General features: G+C 55.7%; 1 protein-coding gene across 1 annotated transcript; it reads left to right on the plus strand.

Moving 5' to 3' along the window:
- The first annotated feature begins 1,267 nt into the window (after window positions 1-1,267).
- On the plus strand, window positions 1,268-21,307 carry col17a1 (collagen type XVII alpha 1 chain). The gene is made up of 20 exons (XM_033034201.1): window positions 1,268-1,572; window positions 5,506-5,571; window positions 5,934-5,990; window positions 6,591-6,635; window positions 7,494-7,592; window positions 7,955-8,074; window positions 8,624-8,671; window positions 9,910-9,945; window positions 10,855-10,902; window positions 12,676-12,819; window positions 13,698-13,865; window positions 14,079-14,147; window positions 15,631-15,711; window positions 16,626-16,691; window positions 17,126-17,278; window positions 17,885-17,965; window positions 18,998-19,039; window positions 19,602-19,769; window positions 20,444-20,641; window positions 21,135-21,307. The coding sequence occupies exons 2-20, from the start codon at window positions 5,517-5,519 to the stop codon at window positions 21,176-21,178; spliced, it is 1,722 nt and encodes a 573-aa protein (XP_032890092.1). The 5' UTR covers window positions 1,268-1,572; window positions 5,506-5,516; the 3' UTR covers window positions 21,179-21,307.
- The last annotated feature ends 119 nt before the right edge of the window (window positions 21,308-21,426 follow it).

Here is a 21,426-nt window from a genome sequence, read left to right on the forward strand (position 1 = left end):
TGGGTGAGATGTGTAGGAAGACCTGCAGATGCTGGTTTGCACCGGAGATAGACACATAATGTTGGAGCAACTCAGCGGGACAGGCAGCATCTCTGGAGAGAAGGAATGGGTGATGTTTCGGGTTGAGTCTGAAGAAGGGTCTCGACCTGAAACGTCACGGATTCCTTCTATCCAGAGAAGCTGCCTGACCCGCTGAGTTACTCCAGCATTTTGTGTACCTTGTCCTGGGTGATGTCTGTCCAGTTCATAAGTTCATATGTGATATGAGAATTAAGGGACAAAAGTTCAGGGGGAACTTCTTTACTCAGAGAGTGGTAGCTGTGTGGAATGAGCTTCCAGTGGAAGTGGTGGAGGCAGGTTCGATTTTATCATTTAAAAATAAATTGGATAGGTATATGGACGGGAAAGGAATGGAGGGTTATGGTGTGAGTGCAGGTAGATGGGACTAGGTGAGACTCTTAAGTGTTCGGCACGGACTAGAAGGGCCGAGATGGCCTGTTTCCGTGCTGTAATTGTTATATGGTTATGAGCAGAATTAGGCCATTCGGCCCGTCAAGTCTACTCCCCCATTCAATCATGGCTGATCTAACTCTCCACCTTAACCCCATTCTCTTGCATTCTCCCCATAACCCGTGACATCCGCACTAATCACTAACGTGGTGAGGGTGGTGGAGCAGCGCTGGTCCAGGCACACTCCTGCCTTGTGCGTTGTAGATGGATAATTATAAAATTATAAATGGACTGGACAAGCTAGATGCAGGAAAAATGTTCCCTATGTTGGGTGAGTCCAGAACCAGGGGCCACAGTCTTAGAATAAAGGGGAGGTCATTTAAGACTGAGGTGAGAAAAAACTTTTTCACCCAGAGAGTTGTGAATTTATGGAATTCCCTGCCACAGAGGGCAGTGGAGGCCAAATCACTGGATGGATTTAAGAGAGAATTAGATAGAGCTCTAGGGGCTAGTGGAGTCAAGGGATATGGGGAGAAGGCATGCACGGGTTATTGATAGGGGGCGATCAGCCATGATCATAATGAATGGCGGTGCTGGCTCGAAGGGCCGAATGGCCTCCTCCTGCACCTAATTTCTATGTTTCTATGCAATCTGGAGCATAAAAAGATTGCTGGAGGAAGTCGCTGGTTGGAGCAGCGTCGATGGAGGGGAAGGAGTGGACATTTCAGGCCAAGACCCTGCATCAGGACTGAGAGAGGAGAGGAGATGGGGGGTTTGGTGAATTGGAAAGTGCGGCGCTCCCTCAGTACCGCCCCTCCCACTCTGAGGGTGGTGCCAGGGCCGCGGGCGGGGCAATGAGGGAGAGCCAGGTGAGGCTGTTTGTCGACTGTCGCCCCGGGGCAGACTTTGTACCCGTGGGCGCGGTCTGTCAGTCGGGGCGAGCCAGACTTAACCCCAACAAAGGAGCCTCCCGCACCAGATCACCGGCGCAGCCTGCGGGAGAGAGAGGGTGAATAGGGAGCGGCATTCCTGCGCAGGCACTCAGCGCTCACACCCCTCTCGCCGCACCTCAGGAGCAAACAGCGAGCGGCAGCGCATCGACACACCGCGGCAGGCAGGCAGGTAGGTGCTCCGGCCACGGCTCCAGCCCGGTATCACACACCCGAGCGCATCCCATTCCAACCGATGCCACCCCTATCCATTCCTCTCCCGTTCCATTCCATCCCATCCAACTCTATCCCACCGAGAGAGAAAAACACACACAAAGTGCTGGAGTAACTCAGCGGGTCAGGTAGCATCTCTGGAGAACTTGGACAGGCGACGTCTGAGGTCTGGACCTTTCTTCAGACCCGAAGCTTCACCTAACCATGTTCCCCAGAGACGCTGCCTGACCAGCTGAGTTACTCCAGCACTATGTGTCTTTTATGTAAACCAGCATTCGCAGTTCCGTGTCTATCCCACCCTGTCCAATTCCCAGCAGAACACAAAGTGTTGGAGGATGTCAACAGGTCAGGCAGCATCTGAGGAGGGAATGTTTAGATGAGTTCCATCAGTCTGAAGAATGGTCCAGACATGAAATGTCGTCAGTCCATGTCATTCACCGGTGCTGCCTGACTCGCTGAGTTCCTCCAGCACTTTGTGTTTTTCTCAAGATTCCAGCATCCGCTGTTCCTTGTGTTTCCATACTATCCAACTCCATCCCACCCAAAGAAAGACACAAAGTGCTGGAGTAACTCAGCGGGTCAGGCATGATCTCAGTTTTAGTTCATAATTTATTGTCATGTGTACCGTGCTTCAGTGAAAAGCTTTTTGTTGCCAGCTACCCAGTCAGCAGAAAGTCAATCGATCCATTTACAGAGAATAGACAATAGGTGCAGGAGTAGGCCATTCGGCCCTTCGAGCCAGCACCACCATTCAATGTGATCATGGCTGATCAACCCCAGTCAGTACCCCGTTCCTGCCTTCTCCCCATATCCCCTGACTCCGCTGTTTTTAAGAGCCCTATCTAGCTCTCTCTTGAAAGCATCCCGAGAACCTGCCTCCACTGCCCTCTGAGGCAGAGAATTCCACAGACTCACAACTCTCTGTGTGTTTCCTCGTCTCCGTTCTAAATGGCTTACCGCTTACCGCCCCTGGTTCTGGACTCCTCAACATCGGGAACATGTTTCTTGCCTGGAAACATGTTCCCGAAACATGTTCCCGATGTTGGGGGAGTCCAGATAGATACACGATAAGGGAACAACGTTTAGTGCAAGGTAAAGCCAGCAAAGTCCGATCAAGGATAGTCCGAGGATCGTCAAAGAGATATGAGAACATGGATAGGCGACGTCTCAAGGTGGGACCCTTCTTCAGACCCGAAGGCTCATCCTATCCATGTTCTGCCTGACGCGCGGAGTTCCTCCAGCATTTTGTGTTTTTCTCACGATTCCGGCATCCGCAGTTCCTTGCATTTGCATCCTATCCCGGTCCCACAATATCCCTCCTCAGCTCCAGCCTATCCAACAAACTGATCTCACCCACCCCATCCTGATGCCACCCACCCAGCAGCCGCCAGGACCCGCCACCAGTCTGTTTATTGACCCGGAAACGCAGACGAGTTTTGATTTTGGATCTCATGGGACCGGTCACATGTCCCCGATCAAACTGCGGAGTCTCCTGAGATGGGGAGAGTGTGGTGGACAAGAGGGGGGTGTGGAGGGCAGGAGGGGGGGCATGAATGTTGCCCCCGGCTGCGTCCAACCACACTCCTGGGGGTGAGGGCGACACTTCAACCAGAACGATAGGGGAGGGGGGTGGTGAGGACAGGAGGGGGGGGGGGGAGGGGGAGGTGAGTGTTAGGACGGGAGGGGTGAGGGTGAGGACGGGAGGGGGTGAGTGTGAAGGCGGGAGGGAGTGAGGGTGAGGAGAAGGGTGGTGGGGTGAGAGTGAGGGGGTGAGAGGTGTAGACGGGAAGCCCTCTCTTTCCACCCGGGCCGAGCTCCGTCCCAATCTCGGACACTCATCGCTCCCCGCCTGTGCTTCTGAGATACCCCCGCCCCTTCCCTCCTCTCCCCCTCCCCTCCCCGGACCACAGCCACCCTTCACCCAGTTTCACTGGAGACATTTCCCTTCATCCCGATCGGATCCAATTCGGTGTTGTAGATTTGCGGTCGGTGCCGTATGTAACGCAGCTTGTAACAAAGCACGGCAGAGATTCATAAACTGGTAGCTGGGCCAAATTGCGGAGCCATTTGGACGGCGCAGCGGCAGAGCTGTTGCCTGACAGTACAGCGCCAGACCCGGATTCGCTCCTGAGCTCGGGTGCTGTCTGCGTGGAGTTTGCACGTTCTCCCCGTTCCCCCGGGTTCCCCGGTTTCCTCCCACTCCAAAGATGCACAGGTTTGTAGGCTAATCGGCTTTGTCAATTGTCCCCAATGTGTAGGGTAGCGCTAGTGTACGGGGTGATCGCTGGTCGACGCGGACACGGTGGGCCGAAGGGCCTGTTTCCAGCTGCGTCTCTCAAGTGTAAGGTCTAAAGTCACCAAACGCATTAGTAAAGTCATCAACCAAACCTGTGAACGCTCACAGTCTTTTGACCAGGGTAGAGGATTCTAAAATCGGAGAGCATCGGCCTAAGGTGAGAGGGGAAAGATTTAAGAGGGACCTCAGGGGCAACTTTTTTTCACTCAGAGGATAGTTCATATCTGGAATGCGCTGCCAGAGGAGGATATAGACGTGGATAGGAAGGAAGAACAGATGCTGGTTTAAACCAAAGATAGACACAAAAAGCTGGAGCAACGAGTCCCACGTGGTCTAGTGACTTTTAAACGTCATTTAGACATGTATATATATATGAATAGGAAGGGTTTAGAGGGACATGGACCAAATGCAGGCAAATGGGACTGGCCCAATATGTCAGCATGGACAAAGGGCGTGTTTCCCTGCTGTTCAGCTCTATGACAGAGTGAACGGCGGGGAAACTAAGTAGGACCTTGGCTTGACCACACATGGTTAAATGGGCTATCCCTTTGTTTAGGTGTAGTCCCGATCTTTCAACCTACCTCGCACTTTTTCCTATGTAACCGTAAAGCTATAATGTTGTAACACAATATTCTGCACTCTGCTGTTTCTTCTCCTTGCGCTACCTGTTGTACCTGTGCATAGCTTGATCGGACTCGTGTACCGTAACATTTGACTGGATATAGCACGCAGACAAAAGCTTTTCACTGTATCTACGTACATGTGGCATAAACCAATACTGATACACTTGACTGACCCACTTACAGCCATGGCCGGCTCTGGTACAGAAACATGGCGAGGGTGCAGAGATATTTATAGTTTACAGTTTAATTTATTGCCACAGTACCGAGGTACAGTGAAAAACTTTTGTTGCGTGCTATCCGGTCAACAGATAGACAATGCATGATTACAATCGAGCCATTTACAGTGTGTAGATACATGATAAGGGAATAATGTTTAGTGCAAGGTAAAGCCATCAAAGTCTTGTCCTGGATAGCCCGAGGGTCACCAAAGTGGTAGATAGTACATCAGCACTGCTCTCTGGTTGTGGTAGGATGATTCAGTTGGGAAGAAACTGTCCCTGAATCTGGAGGTGTGTTTTTACACTATAATGAACCAATGTTTATTTTTTGTGTGTAGGTATACGCGCCTGTGTGTGTGTATCTATCTATATATATGCGTGTGTGTGTGTGTGTGTGTGTGTGTGTGTGTGTGTGTACGTGCGAGTATGTGCATATATACACACTGAACTTTCTCTCTCGTTTATTATATTGTTTACAGTGTATTATGTTTACATATTCTGTTGTGCTGCAGCAAGTAAGACTTTCATTGTTCTATCTGGGACACATGACAATAAAACACTCTTGACTCTTGTCAGGGTGTAGGCATTGGGGAAAAAGTGAACAGACTGGGCGGTACTGAGGGAGTGTCACCTTGCTTCCCTGTGTATCGCGTCTCAGAGACTCGGGGGTTGGGTGTCAGTGGGACCTGTCTGTTCCTGACCAGTGGCTGATGTGCTCTCTCTCTCTCTCTCTCTCTCTCTCTCTCTCCCCACAGCTGCTAACGAAATGGAGGTCATTGGGAATTATCACAAACTGACCCACGGCGATCATTTGGATTCCGGTAGGTGGGGTGGGGGTGGGGGTGATGGGGGGGGGAGGGAGGGGGGAGAAGCTGGACTGGCCATCTGTAATACCCCAGGACAGCGACTGGCAGCTATCCCTCACCTGAGGGCTGGCTAGGCCAGGCTGGGGGCAGGGGGCAGACCTGGATCTGGGTCAGAGGGCACAGGTTAGCCCTGACTCTGGGTCAGAGGGCAGAGGGTAGCCCTGACCCACTCTAGGATTTTGGGCCCTGACTGGGTCAGCAGAGGGTCGCCCTGATTATGGGCCAGAGGGCAGGGTCCGGAGTGCCCCCTGGTCACCAGGGTGTTGAGTGGAGGGTGCTGGGATTGGGTCTAACTCTGGCCATCTCCGTCTCTGCAGGGATCTTCGAGAGTGAGCGCAGCAGGAGAGTGGACCGAGGGGGCTTCTCCGACAATGGTGAGTGCACGCCATGGGACTGGGGGCATGAGGGGTGGGGGGAATGAGAGAGGGGATGGGGGAGCAATAAGGGGGACAATGAGGGGGGTGGGAGGGTGAGAGGGATGGGGAGCAGTGTTGGGAATGGGGTGTATAGAACTCGTGTTAATGGATGATCGATGGTTGGTGTGGGGTCAGTGGGCTGAAGGGCCTGTCAATACTGTTATTTTCAAGCAATCAAACTCACGTTCTGTGGTAAATGTTGATACAAGGAACTGCTTGTTTACAAAAAAAAAGTCACAAAGTGCTGGAGTAAATCGGGTGCCGACTTGAAAGGTCTCCTATCCACATTCATAAATTCATGTGATAGGAGCAGAATTGGGCCATTCGGCCCATCAAGCTTACACCGCATTCAGTCATGGTCGTTCTATCCCTCCCTCTCAACCCCATTCTCCTGCCTTCTCCCCCTTAATCCCTGACACCCCATTCTCCGGAGATGCTGCCTGACCCGCTGAGTTACTCCAGCACTTTGCATCTTTTTCTGTAACAATTGATGTAGGCAGGTCTGCCGCAATCCAGGCGCTTCGTAATAAAAATCTCCTGTTTTCTCTTCTGTTGCAGTCTTTACCGAGCAGGTGACCACAAAAGTGACATCTCTGCCGCCACGTGAGTGACCCCCACGCCCGGACGCCGGGTTTCGTTAGGTTCTGGGGGTGGGGGGGGGTGGGTGGGGTCAGTACTGGGGGAATATCAACTCCAGCCATCAGACCAGTCCGATCAGGGCAGGGGTCGGTAACGGGTTATGCGCAGGCAGAGGGATTAGGTTCACCTGACGTCGTGTTCGGTGCGGCCACTGTGGGCCGAAGGGCCCGTTGACGTGCGGTACAGTGCTACATACTATGGAACTGTTTGACCGTTCTCCCGTCAGAGGCTCGGAGAAGGCATGGTCACCGATGTTTGGGGCGATCACAACTCCTCTGTGAATGAAGCTGCCAGGGTCTGCATGGGCAACAGTCACAGAGAGAATGGTGGGGTTGTTACAGTGGAGAAAGAGACCATTTGGCCCATCAGGTCTATCCTGGCTCACCGTGGAGTGTTCCACCCAGTGACATTCTCCGCTGCTTCCCTGCGAATTATTTCCTTGCCTGATTCTTACGCAATTCCCACCTGTACACATCCTCGAAGCCCTCTCCACGACCCCTCCTCTCTTCCAAGGAGATCAGTTTCAGAGTCTCCAGTCCTTCCACACAACTGAGGTCCCTCATGCCCAGAACCATTCCAGAAAATCCCCGCTGCATCCTCTCGGAAACCTCCACATCTTTCCTGAAATGCCGTGTCCTCACCGCCCTGCCTGGGAAATGTGTGACCGATCCTTCCTCCTCCTGGTATCTCCGGATAGATGGAAATCCTCTAGCAGTGGTTCCGGCGGCAGCTCACAGGTTGCGAGGGGATTGCCCCCCCCCCCCCCCCCCCCCCCCCCACCCCAGAGAACGATCACTGACATCCTCCGTGTGATTCCCACAGGAGCCGGCTACTCTTCCAGTTCCTCATCCCGGAGAACTGGCCACTCAACGGGATACGGGGCAGATATCATCGGATCGTCCAATAGCTACCTCATTGCAAGTGAGTACACTGGATCTGCGGGAAAGAGGTGAGGGAAGTTAGAGAGGAGGGGAGAGGGAGAGAGAGAGAGAGAGAGAGATAGAGAGAGAGAGAGAGAGAGAGAGAGAGAGAGGGGGGGAGAGAGAGGAGATAAAGTGAAGAAGAGGGCGAGCGAGAGGGAATAGAGCAGGAGAGGGGAGAGAGCGGGTTGGGGGGGGAGCGTGAGAGGGGGAGAACGGGAGAGGGGGGAGAGCGGGAGAAGGGGGGGAGCGGGAGTGGGAGACGGGAGGGAGCGGGAGAGACCCAGACCAGCTGGAGGGAGGACGAGGGGGGGGGGGGGGTGTATGGGGCTCCGCACTGACCCAGACCCGGCATTCCCACAGCTGGACGCGGCTCCAACGGCGGATATTCCAAGACTCGATTCCCCAGCTCATCATTCTCTATCTCGCCGGACACCACGCTGGATCGGAAAACTGCTGTTGGCCGGAATGGCGGATACGAGGGTATGTCAAGGGTTGGAGGGAGAAGGGGGGAGGGATAAAGGGCAGGGGTGGGGACTGAGGCAGGGAGCATGAGAGAGGAAGAGGGAGAGAAGGAGATGGAGTGATGGAATCAGAGAGGAATAGGGGGCAGGGAGAGACTGGGAGAGAGAGATGGGGGTGAGGGAGAGAGAGGAAAAGGGGGAGATGGGGAGAGGGAATGATGGGGAGAGAGAGTGATGGGGAGAGAGAGTGATGGGGAGAGAGTGATGGCGAGAGAGAGATGGCGGAGAGAGAGATGGGGGAGAGAGACAGATAGGGAGAGCAGAAGGAGAGGTAGAGGATGGGAGGGAGAGAGAAGATACAGAGAGAGGGATGGGGCGATGGGGAGGGAGAGTGTGGAAAGTGAGTGAGAGAGAGAGCGAGAGAGAGAGAGAGAGGGAGAGAGAGTGAAAAAGGGAATGAGAGAGTGAGGTAGAGATGTAGAGAAAGAGGGAAGAGGGAGAGAGGTTGGAGGGTTGGGAGTATCTCCAAGACTATGAACTCTTTACTGAACGGAATGTTTTTTTACAGGGAGCTCCAGTGGGAATTCTTCGCCTGAACTTTCCCGGAAAGAAATCAGTAAGGACGTCTAGGCCTCAATGTTATCCGCACCACCTGAGACTGACCTCCCCCTCAGCCCACCCTCCCACACGGGGCTCGTGCCAGCGTCCCTGGGAGAGACCCCCGCCCGCTCCAGAGGCAGGAGGCCTCAGCAAGGCTGGCCACCGGGCACTGGCCCTGGAGTTGATGCCTGCTCCCCACTCTCTTCAGCCCCATACATCGATCCTCAGCCCCATCTCCCATCAGCGATCCCACCACAACACTACGGGCACGGGGAGAATCCCAAAGGTTCAGCACCTCTGAGAGTGGGGATCTCTCCATCTGTGAAGGGGTAACTCCTCGCTCTGAAACAATACCTCTGGTTCCATGTATCCCCCCCCCCCCCACTGGGGGAAACATCTCTCAGCACACACCCTGTCACTCGTGCAGAGATGTACTCTACATCCAATGTGCTGTCCATGTCCCAGGAGTGTGTGATGGGATGGTGTAGAGGGTGCTTCACTCTGTGTCTGACCCAATAGACAATAGGTGCAGGAGTAGGCCATTCGGCCCTTCGAGCCAGCGCCACCATTCAATGTGATCATGGCTGATCATCCACAATCAGTAGCCCGTTCCTGCCTTCTCCCCATATCTCTTGACTTTGCTATCTTTAAGAGCTCTATCTAAGTCTCTCTTGAAAGCAACCAGAGAATTGGCCTCAATTGGGGGGGGGGGGGGGTGGAATGCCTCCTGAATTAAGAGTGTAACATTTAAGAATAGTTGTTTAGACAAATGGGTGATTTTATGTTATGGTGATGGGTTTGTTTGGTATTGTTTTGTATTGTATATATATTATTCTACAATAATTGATTTAAATTATTTTTGTTTAAAAGAAAAAAGGAGTGTGTGATGAGATGGCGTAGAGCAGGGATTCCCAACCTTTTTCGTCCGGTTTATCCCTGGCAACTTTCATAGCACATTACAATGTTATTTCACTTATTTTGTAAACAACTAATGATGAACAAATACCGGTATACCAGAAGCAAACACAGTCAGTCAATGAGAAAAAACATGTACAAATCCAGAATCAACACATTTGCCCCCTGGGGGGGCGAAATTTACACCCTGTCACGAAATGTACCCCCAGCTTCCCTCTGTCTGACCCCGCGGGGGCAGTGTGTGATGGGATGGTATATAGGGAGTGCATCTGTAGCACTGCATACTGTGGTTTATTGTGGATACTGACCAACAATGTCTTGTTGGTTTTATTTTCTCAGGCAGCTCAAACACGAGAGGGAGGAGTCAGGGTCGAGGTACAGTATCACCATCAGGGAATGGCCTTGCCAAGCTTATCGCTCAGTGCTGAATGCCCGCAGGGCGCGGTGCAGTTGACCGCAGCGAGGGGTTGAGGCCGCGAGGTTGCATCGCTGGTGTACCGCCGGTCCCAACCCCCCCCCCCCCCCCCTCCCCCCCTCCACTGACATCTGGTCAATTCCCTCGCCTGTCGGCTTGAAGCCCAGCACATGCCATCACTGCAGACACCCCCGTGTATGTCATAGAAAAGAGGTGCAGGAATAGGTCGTTCGGCCCTTTGAGCCAGCACCGCCATTCAATACGATCATGGCTGGTCATCTAAAATCAGTACCCCGTTCCTGCTTTTTCCCCAATATCCCTCGATTGTTTAGCCCTAAGAGCTAAATATAACTCTCTCTTGATACAGACAGCACTCTTCCAGTGCAGGGGAGTGCTGCTTCCGACTGGATGGAGGGAGGTGGGAGGGTGTTGCAGGGGCTGGCTGGTGAAGGAGCAACGGGAGCCCCCTTGGATACTGTCGTGGGATCGTGCTGGCCCTGGGGTTCTGCACTCTGCCTTCCCCTCTGCCATCCCACAGACCCCCAGCCCTTCGACCCTGGCCCCCGGCTGTCTGGTGACCCCATCCCTGAACCCCGGCTGTCTGGGGAACCCCATCCCTGACCCACGGTTGTCTGGTGACTCCCCCCCCCCCTTCTCCAGCACAGACTGTCAGCGCCCTGCCCTGGTCTGAGGGTGTCCCACCAACCGTGGTCTGCGCATCGATCAGTCTTGACCCAGCGCGCTGCGGGGTTCCGCGTTGCACTGTTCGGGGGCGGGATGAGGGGGGGTCTCTCGACTGGGCCGGGGGTCTTCCCCCGACACCCCCCTCCGTCCTGAGTCGCCGTCTGATGGGAGCCTTTGTGTTGCAGAGAGCGCGATCCGAGCCCGGCTGCAGAGCGCTTCACCCAATGGACGCTGTAAGTGACCAACTGGCACCTCACTGCCCGCCCGCCCGACTGACCCCTGGGGAGGGGCAATGACCCCGACTGACCCCCGGGGAGGGGCGATGACCCCGACTGACCCCTGGGGAGAGGCAATGACCCCCGACTGACCCCTGGGAGGGGGGGGGGGAGACTCCTCTGACTGACCACAGACATAGGAGACGGAGGGTGGAGAGAGAGTTACAGAGAGTAGGAATGAGAGTGAGGGGAGAATGGAGGAGAGTGCAGGGAGGGGGAGAATGCAGTGGGGAGAGTGGACGAGAGTGAGGGGATGGGAGAGTAAGGGGGAGAGTGGAGGAGTGTGCAGGGAGGGGGAGAGTGCAGGAGAGAGGCAAAGTAGAGGAGAGGGGGATAGTGGGGGAGAGCACTGGGAAGGGGGAAGGCGGGAGGGTGAGTGAAGGGATCGGAAAGATGGATGAAAGGGAAGTGTGAAGGAGCTGTTCAAGCAGGTTGGACGGGATGTTGGGAGAGGGGTTGCATTGTGAGGTGAGGTCCCGTGGCAGGTGCGATCCTGGGGAAGATGTTCCCCTTCTGGGTGATGGGAGCACAGTGGCCTCTTCCTCCTGTGGACCCAGTGGACACAGAGGTGTCCTCAGATCCCGATGTTCACACCATCTCTGGCTTCCACACCTCTGGTGTTACACTCAATGATTCCCCTGTATCTGAACATGAACAGGCCCTTCGGCCCACAATGTCTGTGCCCAGCATGATGCCAAGTTAAACTAATCTCCTCTGCCTGAACGTGATGCATATCCCTCAATTCCCATGCATGTGGTGGATGTTTGTGTTACATTTTTATTGTGGTTGTGTGTTCTTTATTATTGTATCGCTGCTGACAACCCAAATTCCACCGACCCTGGTTGTGTGGCAAATAAATTCTATCTATCTATCTATCCACGTACCTATCCAAAAGTCTCTTAAACACCACTATCGTATCTACCTCCACCACCACCCCTGGCGGCAAGTTGCAGGCACCCACCACCCTCTGTATCTGAATCTTGCCTCTCACATCTCCTTTAAACTTTGCCCCTCTCACCTTAAAGCTACGCCCTCCCACTGCATGAGGTAAATCAAGAGTTCTCCCGAGTATTCCCCTGACCCGTAGGAGTTCGTGGGTGTCTCGTAGCGGCTCGTAATGCTAACGGTAGGTACTCGGGACATGCGGTAAACTCGTGACGTTTTTTCATCCCAGCAAAAAAAATCTCCACGAGTAAAAAAAATACTCGTGATGAAAAAAAATGTTACTTTTTACTCGTACGAGCCGCTACGAGACATCCACGAACCCGCTACGGACATTCTCTGAGTTCGAATCAGGGGAATACGCGGGAGAACTCTTGAATTACCTCGTACAGTGAGACAGGGCTTTGACATTTTCACCCGGGCAAAATGGTTCTGACTATCTACCCTGTCCATGCCTCTCACAATTGTATACACTTCTACTAGGTCTTCCTGTAACCACAGGCATTCCAGAGAAAACAATCTGTCTGTCCAACCTATCCCTGTAGCTAATGCCTCCTAATCTGGGCATCATTCTGGTGACATTGCTCTGCACCCTCGCCAAAGCCTTTCTCTAAAGGGGCAACCAGAACGGCATGGAAGGTTGCATAATTCAAATTCAAAGTCCTATAAAGCTACAACGAGACTTCCTAACTCTTAAACTCAATGGCCCGACCGATGACGGCAAGCGTACTGTGCACCTTCTTCGCCGCTGTCTACCTGCATTGATTCTCCTTCCCCTGCTCTGCTCAGGGACAGAGCTGGAGGACGTGAAGCGGTTGCTGAAGGGGAGCCGCTCCGCCAGCACCAGCCCTCCGCGCTCGGCTCCCAACACCCTGCCCTACCCCAAGAAGGCCGTGGTGGAGACGAAGATCGTGACTGCAAACTCCCAGTCAGGTAAGTGAGCGTCCCCCCCCCCAACCTCAGGGAGCATCCTTCAACCAGGGAGCATCTCTCAACCTCAGCGAGCATCTCTCAACCCCAGGGAACGTCTCTCAACCTCAGGGAGCAGCCCCCAACCAGGGAGCGTCTCTCAACCCCAGGGAGCGTCCCTCAACCCCAGGGAGCGTCCCTCAACCCCAGGGAGCGTCCCTCAACCCCAGGGAGCGTCCCTCAACCCCAGGGAGCGTCCCTCAATCCCAGGGAGCGTCCCTCAACCCCAGGGAGCGTCTCTCAACCTCAGGGAGCATCTCTTAACCTCAGTGAGCGTCCCTCAACCCCAGGGAGCGTCCTTCAACCCCAGGGAACGTCTCTCAACCTCAGGGAGCAGCCCCCAACCAGGGAGCGTCCCTCAACCCCAGGGAGCGTCCCTCAACCCCAGGGAGCGTCCCTCAACCCCATGGAGCGTCCCTCAACCCCAGGGAGCGTCCCTCAACCCCAGGGAGCGTCTCTCAACCTCAGGGAGCATCTCTTAACCTCAGCGAGCGTCCCTCAACCCCAGGGAGCGTCCTTCAACCCCAGGGAACGTCTCTCAACCTCAGGGAGCAGCCCCCAACCAGGGAGCGTCCCTCAACCCCAGGGAGCGTCCCTCAACCCCAGGGAGCGTCCCTAAACCTCAGGAAGCGTCCCTCAACCTCGAGGAGCGTCTCTCAGCCTCAGGGAGGACCATCAACCTCAGGGAACATTCCACGAACTCAGGGAGCATGGCACGCCAGCCTTGATGGGCTGAATAGCCTCCTCCTGCCTGCATTCTCCTCCTCCTGCCCCTCTGATGCTACTCCTCCCTCTGCCTTCACGTCAGCACTAGTAACCCCTCTCCCTCTGCTCCCCGCCAGTGTCAGGCCGATACGACACCGCTCTCGTGGACTCTGCCCTGCCCACCTATAACTGGACATCCACAGTGCCGCCAGGCAGCTGCAGCGTGGGACTGCGGGAGTATCGCAACAACTTGTCCAACACGGGCATGCAGATGTACGGCACAACTGGATCCACATCTGTGACTGGTGAGTTATCTGTGGCTGGTGTGCTATCCGGTCAGCGGAAAGACAATACATGATTACAATCGAGCGCACCCAGTTCCCCGTGTCCCGTCCCTACTCCCCACTCCCCGTGCCGGGACGCAGAGACCGTCTCCCAGAGGATGTCTCAGCCGTGGGTGCGCGTGGGATTCAGGGGCTGTGTTTCAATCTCACTGACTCCCCTCTCTCCATCCGCAGCTCACAACGTCCACAAGAACAAAGCAGCGAGCCCGTCGGCAGCAAGCGTGGGGATGACCACCGCAACCGGTCAGTCGCTGCCGGAACACCGAGCCACAACCCGGGTGCACCCGCGCACAGTCCGCGTCCTGCTCCGGGCAGGGCGGCAACTGCACCCGGCGCAGGGAGGGTTAAATAAAGGGGGGCAGGCTGCAGGGGTCAGGGTGCGCGATCCAACGAAGTTTGAGGTTATTTAGCATATAATCAGGGAGTCACAAGGAAATGCAAATGCTAGAATCTTGAGCAAAACACAAAGTTCAGGAGGAACTCAGTAAGTCAGGCACCATAAATGCACAGACGATGTTTTGGGCCGGGACCCTTCTTCCCAATGAATACCCAATAAATTGACATTCACAGCTGTCTAAGGGGATGAATTCCACAGATTCACTACCCTCTGATTAAAGAAATTCCTCCTCATTTCCTTTCTAAAGGTACATCCTTTTATTCCAAGGCTGTGCCTTTTGGTCCTAGACCTTCTGGGTGCTCCAGTTTCCTCCCACATTCTATGGATGTGTGGGTTTGTAGGTTAATTGGCTTTTGTAAAGAGTGTGTAGGGAGTGGATGAGAAAGTGGGATAACATAGAACTAGATCGATGGGCGGCATGGACTTGGTGGGCTGACAGGCCTGTATCCATGCTGAATCTCTTTAAATTAAATTGAAAACACTGAAAGCCAAGGTCCAAGTGGATCCCTGATGATCAAAGGGCAGGGCAGCTGAGGAATTGTGGCATTTTACTCATAGGCAACTCAGAGAAAACTGTCCCTCTTATATTGAACCTCCCAAAGTGCAACACCTATATTCACCTCCATCTGCCATTTATCCACCATTTCTACAGCTGCTCAAAATCCCGCTGCGTACTTTGGCAGCCTTCCTCACTGCCCACGACTTCACAAGGTTTGGTGTCCTCTGCAGACTTACCAATCTGTCCACCCTGTCCTCTCCCCATCAGTCAGTTGTGGCCGCAGTCTCCCACCGTTGCATTACATTGCATTGCATTACATTGCATTGCATTGCATGCACTTCTGCCAGGCAGGTTCCCCCAAAGTTCATGATGTCAGAGTGCAATCCATTTATTGCCTTGGCCGTTGGCTGACATTGGACAGACCTGATCGAGGTACAACATTATGAGAGGTGCGGATAGGGTAGGCAGTCAGAATCTTTTTCCCAGGGTGGAAATGTCCAGCACCAGAGGTCATAGCTTCAAAGTGAGAGGGGCAACGTTTAAAGGAGATGAGCGAGTCATGTTTTATATACGGAGGGTGGTGGGGGCCAGGAATGCACTGCCAGGGATGGTGGTGGAGGCAGGTACAATAGTGGTGTTTAAGAGGCTTTTAGATAGGCGCATGGATATGTAGGGAATGGGAGGATATGAATTATGTGCAGGCAGAGGATATATTAGTTTATCCTCTTGTGTTCTTGTGCTGTGCTGTTCTGTATTCTACATGTGCACGGGGTGGGGAGAGAATTGTCACCCTGACTGACTCCGCCTCTGTCTCCCTCTCTCTCCCACAGTGCAAGGGCTGCCGAACAACCTTGTGACCAACTCCAACCCGCTCGCTGGAATGGCACAGACAATGGGCACACACACCCAGGGTGAGTACTGGCCAGCTACCCTTCCCATCGCCCGCTAACCAGCGGGTTTAACTGGTAACCGGGCACTGTGCCTGACTGCCGGACGGTCGGACCTTGCTGACAGGGTACAGACCCAACAGGTGCCATGTGGTAGTGACACCCTCCAACCCGCTGTGCCCCACTCAAGGGACCAGTAGAGTGTGCCTTGTAGCCAGGGTCCGGCAGGGCAAGGAGAGCCGCCACTCCACCTAGGGTCCGTAGGGGGTGGAGTGGCTCTGCTGTACGAGTCCGAAGGATTGGTGATGGGATCAAGGGAGTTGGCATGGCTGAAGATGGCCTGGTTGAGTTGCTTCTAGGCCTGGCCAAGCTGGCCATCACGGCGCCAGGCGGAAGAGGGTTTTGCCCAAACCAGATGCTCGCCCCTTCACCGGAGAAATGTCCACACCCGGGTGGTGTTGGAGAGGGTAGTGTTATTTGTAACATAGATATTTGTAATTTAATGTCTGAATAGTTTGGTGATTCTGTAGAAAACCTCAGGAAAAATACCACAGGGAGTCACAACCTCTCTGGGTACGCTGGGTAGAGTCACACCTTCAGGGACTGTACCCCATGTAGAGACACACTGTCAAGGAGTTGAGTTGTTTGAGTTCAGTTTTGTTTATTGTCACTTGTCACAGTGAAAAGCTTCTGTTGCGTGCTATCCAGTCAGTGGAAAGACAATACATGGTTACAATCGAGCCATCCACAGCGTACAGATATATTATATAGAGAATAACGTGAATGATGTTTAGTGCAAGATAAAAGCAGTAAAGTCCAATCAAAGGTAGTCACGCCTTCAGGGACTGTACCTCAGGTAGAGTCGGTAAATGAGCTGCAGTGAATTCCTGTCTCTGACTGCTGCCGTTCTGCCCGTTGCCCCCCCTGCCCTGCCTCAGTTCTGGGCGTACAGAAGAACCAGGTGTCAAACTCGACCATGGTCACCAGCGGCAACAGCTCCACAGGTCAGTGACCGCCTCATCAACACCCCCACCCATCCCCCACCACCCATCCCCCACCACCCATCCCCCACCACCACCAGCCCCGCCCCCACCACCCCCACCCCTCCCCCACCACCACCAGCCCCGCCCCCACCAACCCTCACCCCTCACCCCCACCTCTCCCCCCCACCCCTCCCCCACCACCACCAGCCCCGCCCGCCCCCACCAACCCCCACCCCTCCCTCACCACCTGCACCCCCTCGCCCCTCAACCCCACCTCTCCCCCACCCCTCCCCCACCACCCCACCCCTCCCTCATCACCTGCATCCCTCCCCCACCACCCGCATCCCTCCCCCACCCTTGTCACCCGCACCCCTCTCCCCTACCCCTCCCCCACCATCCCCACCCCTCCCCCAGCATGAGCAAGACAGTGAGTCGCCGTATCCTCCTGCCCCCAGCAGTGGCCCTGGGCACAGACGGGATGCTGGACAAGGATTACCGCTTTGTGCTGCTGGACAAGGAGAAGGCTCCGTCCACCCGTGAGGCCCAGCTCCTCATCATGGCCAAGGACAGCGGCAAGCTCTTCACCACCGTGCCCGGCGGCTTCTCCGGTAACGGGGGAGACAGGGGTGGAGCGGGAGGGACGGGGAGGGAGATGGGGTGTCGGCAGGGGCAGTGGAGGGGGAGGCAAAGAGCAGGGGCTGGAGCCCCGACGACATTACCCTGGAACCACAGGCAGTGTGAACAAGGAAGAGTTGGCGGACATTTGGGGATGCATGCGTCAATCCGTAAGTCAGTGGAGCACAGGAGGAGACCACTCGGCCTCTCCATCCTGCCCCATCATTCACATGGACATCATTCATCCCATCCCACCCTCATCCCCACTTCCCCACCCCATTCTCCCCAAACCCACACAATATTGCTCACAGCCTTGGAGATGTGCCATGTGGCATGCGCCACTCTCTCGCAAGTGAAGTCCAGAGGCTTTCAATCCTGGATGGGGGGATATTCCTGATCTTTGTCTGAAATAGGTGACCCTGATTGTGGACCTGTGTCTCCCGTTCTCCAGATCCCATCCTATCATTCTCCTCAAAACCTCGAGTTTCAGTGAGATCACATCACTGTGCCACCCTTAGAGGTTTTTAAAAATGTTGGGTCCAGTCATAGGCAGCTCCGGCACAGCTTCCAGGGGTTTGATGCCAGCGTGTGTCTTGCAGCTTCGGAGGTGGACGAAAGTCTGAAGAAGGAACAGCTGTTGTCCACTAGGTCGGGGGCCGACATCACAGCCCAGTCACGCGGTAAGAATTGTTGGGGAGGCTGAGGCCGGCGAGTACGCCCGCTCTGTCCGGGGAGCGGCGGGAACAACGGAGAAGGCTCCGATTTGAACATTCCCCTCTGTAATGCCCAACTTACGTGCGGCAGAGGTCTATGCTGCCAGAATTGTGACCCTTCTCTCGCCACTCTGCAACGCCTCTTTCCCTTTTCAAGAGAGAGCAGCTCTTGGGGCTGAAGGAATCAAGGGATATGGGGGGAAAAAGCAGGAACGGGCTACTGATTTGAGATGATCAGCCATGATCATATTCAAGGACGGCGCTGGCTCGAGGGCCTACTACACCTATTTTTCTATATTTTCTTGCCAATCCTTTTCCTCTTCCACTGCCATACGCACTCCGTCCTTCATTCTCCACATTTACTGTTCCCTCTGTCTCTTCCTTTCTCCACCTGTCCGTTTCTTTGTGACCTTCCTTGCATCTCTCCTTCTGTCTGCCCTTTCCCCGCTCCTTCCCTTCTCTCCACCTCTCCATGTTTGTCACTCTCCCCGAGTCACACAGCACAGAAATAGGCCCTTCAGCCCGACTCAACCAAGATGCCCCATCTACACTTGTCCCATTTGCCTGTGTATGGCCACATACCTCTGAACCTTTCCTATCCATGTACCTGTCCAAGTGTCCTTTAAATGTTGTTATTGTCCCAGCCTCAACCACCTCTTCTGGCAGCTCTCCACCCCTCTCCCTCTCTTTCTGACAATCTCCCACATTCCTCCTAACCTTCTATCTGCCATTCACTCTTTGACCTTTTCTCGGTGACCTCCCCCCTCCCTCACCCACTGGCCCCCTTCTCTCCCCCTCTTTCACTGGCTTCTCTGCCTCTGCCCTCTCCCTCTCCCACTAGCCTCTCTCCTTCGCCCTCACTGGCCTTACTCCCCCTCTGCCAGCGGCCTCTCTCCATCCCTCCCACTGGCTTCTCTCCCTCCCTCTCCCACTGTCCCAGTGCTCCCATATTTTGGCCGCTCCATGGTGACTCCATGATTTCTGCTCCTGTGTCCCCAGGACATTTGACGATGGCGACAAACGACAAGACCGCGTACGCTGGTGAGTGAACAGACCGGCCTGTGACCTGTGACCCGTGCCGATGGGACAGCTTGCCAGGGGAGGGGGGAGGGTTACAATCCCCATTGGCAGAGATCTGGAGGGGAAGGGACAGGTGGGGGTGAGGATGGATGTCGGGTAAGGGTGGTGGTGGAGGTGAGGGTGGGGGTCAGGTGAGGGTGGGGGTCGGGTGGGGGTGGGGTGAGGGTGGGGGTGAGGTGGTGGGGACGTGGATTGAGGTGAAGGGTGGGTGGGGGTCGTATGAGGGTGGGGGTGAAGGTGGGGTGGGGTGGGGGGTAGGTGAGGGTGGGGGTGGGGAGGAGGGTGGGGGTGAAGGTGGGGGTGGTGGGGTGAGGGTGGGGGCGTGGATTGAGGTGAAGGGTGGGTGGGAATATGGGTGTGGTTGGATGAGGGTGAAGGTGGGGTGGGTGGGGGGGTGGGTGGGGTGAGGGTGGGGACGTGGATTGAGGTGAAGGGTGGGTGGGGAATTGGGGTGGGGAATTGGGGTGGGGATGGGACAGGGGTCCTGCTGCTGTTCTCTGATGTTCTCTCCCCCTGTTGACAGAGATCGGTCGGGACAAGGCGTGGGCTGGGGGCGGGAGTGACGATGAAGGGGGGCACTGTCTGCCCTCCTGGTGCTCCTGCTGCCGCTGCTCGTGGTGGAAGTGGCTGCTGGCTCTGCTGCTGGCCAGCCTGTTGCTGCTCGGACTGCTCTTCGGTCTCATCGCTGTGGGTCAGTGAAGGGGGGGGGGGGGGGGGGGGGGATAGGGCAGGAACCAGGAGGATGGTGGGAGGAATAGGATGGGGGAACGGGGAGGGGGGGAATGCTGGAGGAGATGGTGGGGGGGTGGGCAAAATGGGGGTGGGTGAGGAGGACGATTATGGGGGGGAGATAAGAGGGTGGTGGGGGCAATGGGATGGGGAAACGCGGAATGGGAGGGGAGAAACGGGGAGGGGGAATGGGCTGGTGACAGTGGAGGGAAATGGGGGGATGGGTGGGGAGGAGTAAATCAGTGGAAACGAGGTTGGTGGGAAGGGTGGGGAGGGGAACACAGGACGGAACGGGATTGGGTGAGGACGAGGAAATGTATGGAAACGGGGTGGTGGGACGACAGGGGTGGGGGAAGGGCAGTTTTGGGGGGTGTGAAGGGGGAGGTGAATGATGGTGGGGAAGGGAGGCAGAGGATGGGGGGGGTGGGGAGATGTGGGTGGGGTAGACGACCTGCTGGCCCGGGGGTCCCGGGGGTCCCGGGGGTGGGGGGACCTGGCAGGGTGGATGGGGGGGGGGGGGGGATGTGGTAGTCTGGGAGTTCCAGTCTGGGGGGTCCCAGCAGTGTGGGGGAGGGGGTGTGTGTGGGGGTGAGTGTGTGTGGCCGCTGTGACTGACCCTCTGCCCCACCCGTGCAGCTGACCAGGTGAGGAAGCTGAGCGAACGGGTCAATGCGCTGGAGGGCACCCCCTCCTTCGCCAAGCGGCAGGGGAGGGTCGGCCTGCTTTCGGAGGAGTCTGGCTCTCGCCTCGGTGAAACCGCCTCCTCCACAACCGACATCGAACGCAACCTCTGGGACAAGATCACCGCCAAACTACAGACCCAGGAATACCGAGGTCAGCTGGGGAGCAAGGCCTGCCGAGCTGGGGGGAGGTGGGGATGGGTGGCGGGGGGGAAGGAAGGATGGATTGGGAGAGGGAGAGGGGTGTGGGAGGGAGGGAGATAGGGAGGGGGGTGATGAGAGGGAGAGGGGTGAGAAATGGGGGAAGGTGTAAAGAGTGAGGGGATATAGAGAGGGAGAGGTGTGGGATGAGCAAGGGGTGGGGGAGGTGAGGGGGTGAGGCATGGAGAGGGATAGTTAGTGGGTGGGATGTGGTGTTGAGGTGAGTGGGGTGGAATGTGGGATGGGGCATCGAGGGATGTGTGAGGGGTGGGGAGTGATATTGGAGGGGTGAGGGTTGGGTGGGATATGGGGGTTGGGAATGGAGCCTGAGGCTGGTGAATGGGGTATGGGCCATGGGGGGGGGGGGGGGGGGGGTTGAGGGGTATGGGCCGTGGGGCATGAATGGGCCGTCAGATGGAACTAACTCCTGGTTCCACTCCTTGCAGATTCGGTGAGAGGCGAACAAGGTGAGTGTGTGTTGGAGTGCTAGCGCGGGACCGATGGGCCGAAGGGCAGCTTGCTGGGCCATGACAGTCTGAGGTTCCACGGCCGTGCTTGATTAGCCTTGACACCAAGTATCAAACCCTCTCCCCCCCCCTCCCCACACCCACTCCCCCCCCCCCCCACACCTCCTTCCCCCCCTACTGCCCTTTCCCCACCCCACCCCTTCTCCTCGCCCCTTTCCCTATACCCACCCTCCCCCACAACCCACTGCCCTCACCCCCCCCCCCCCACAAC

The sequence above is a fragment of the Amblyraja radiata genome, chromosome 15, assembly GCF_010909765.2.
Source record: "Amblyraja radiata isolate CabotCenter1 chromosome 15, sAmbRad1.1.pri, whole genome shotgun sequence".
Lineage (NCBI taxonomy): Eukaryota > Metazoa > Chordata > Chondrichthyes > Rajiformes > Rajidae > Amblyraja > Amblyraja radiata.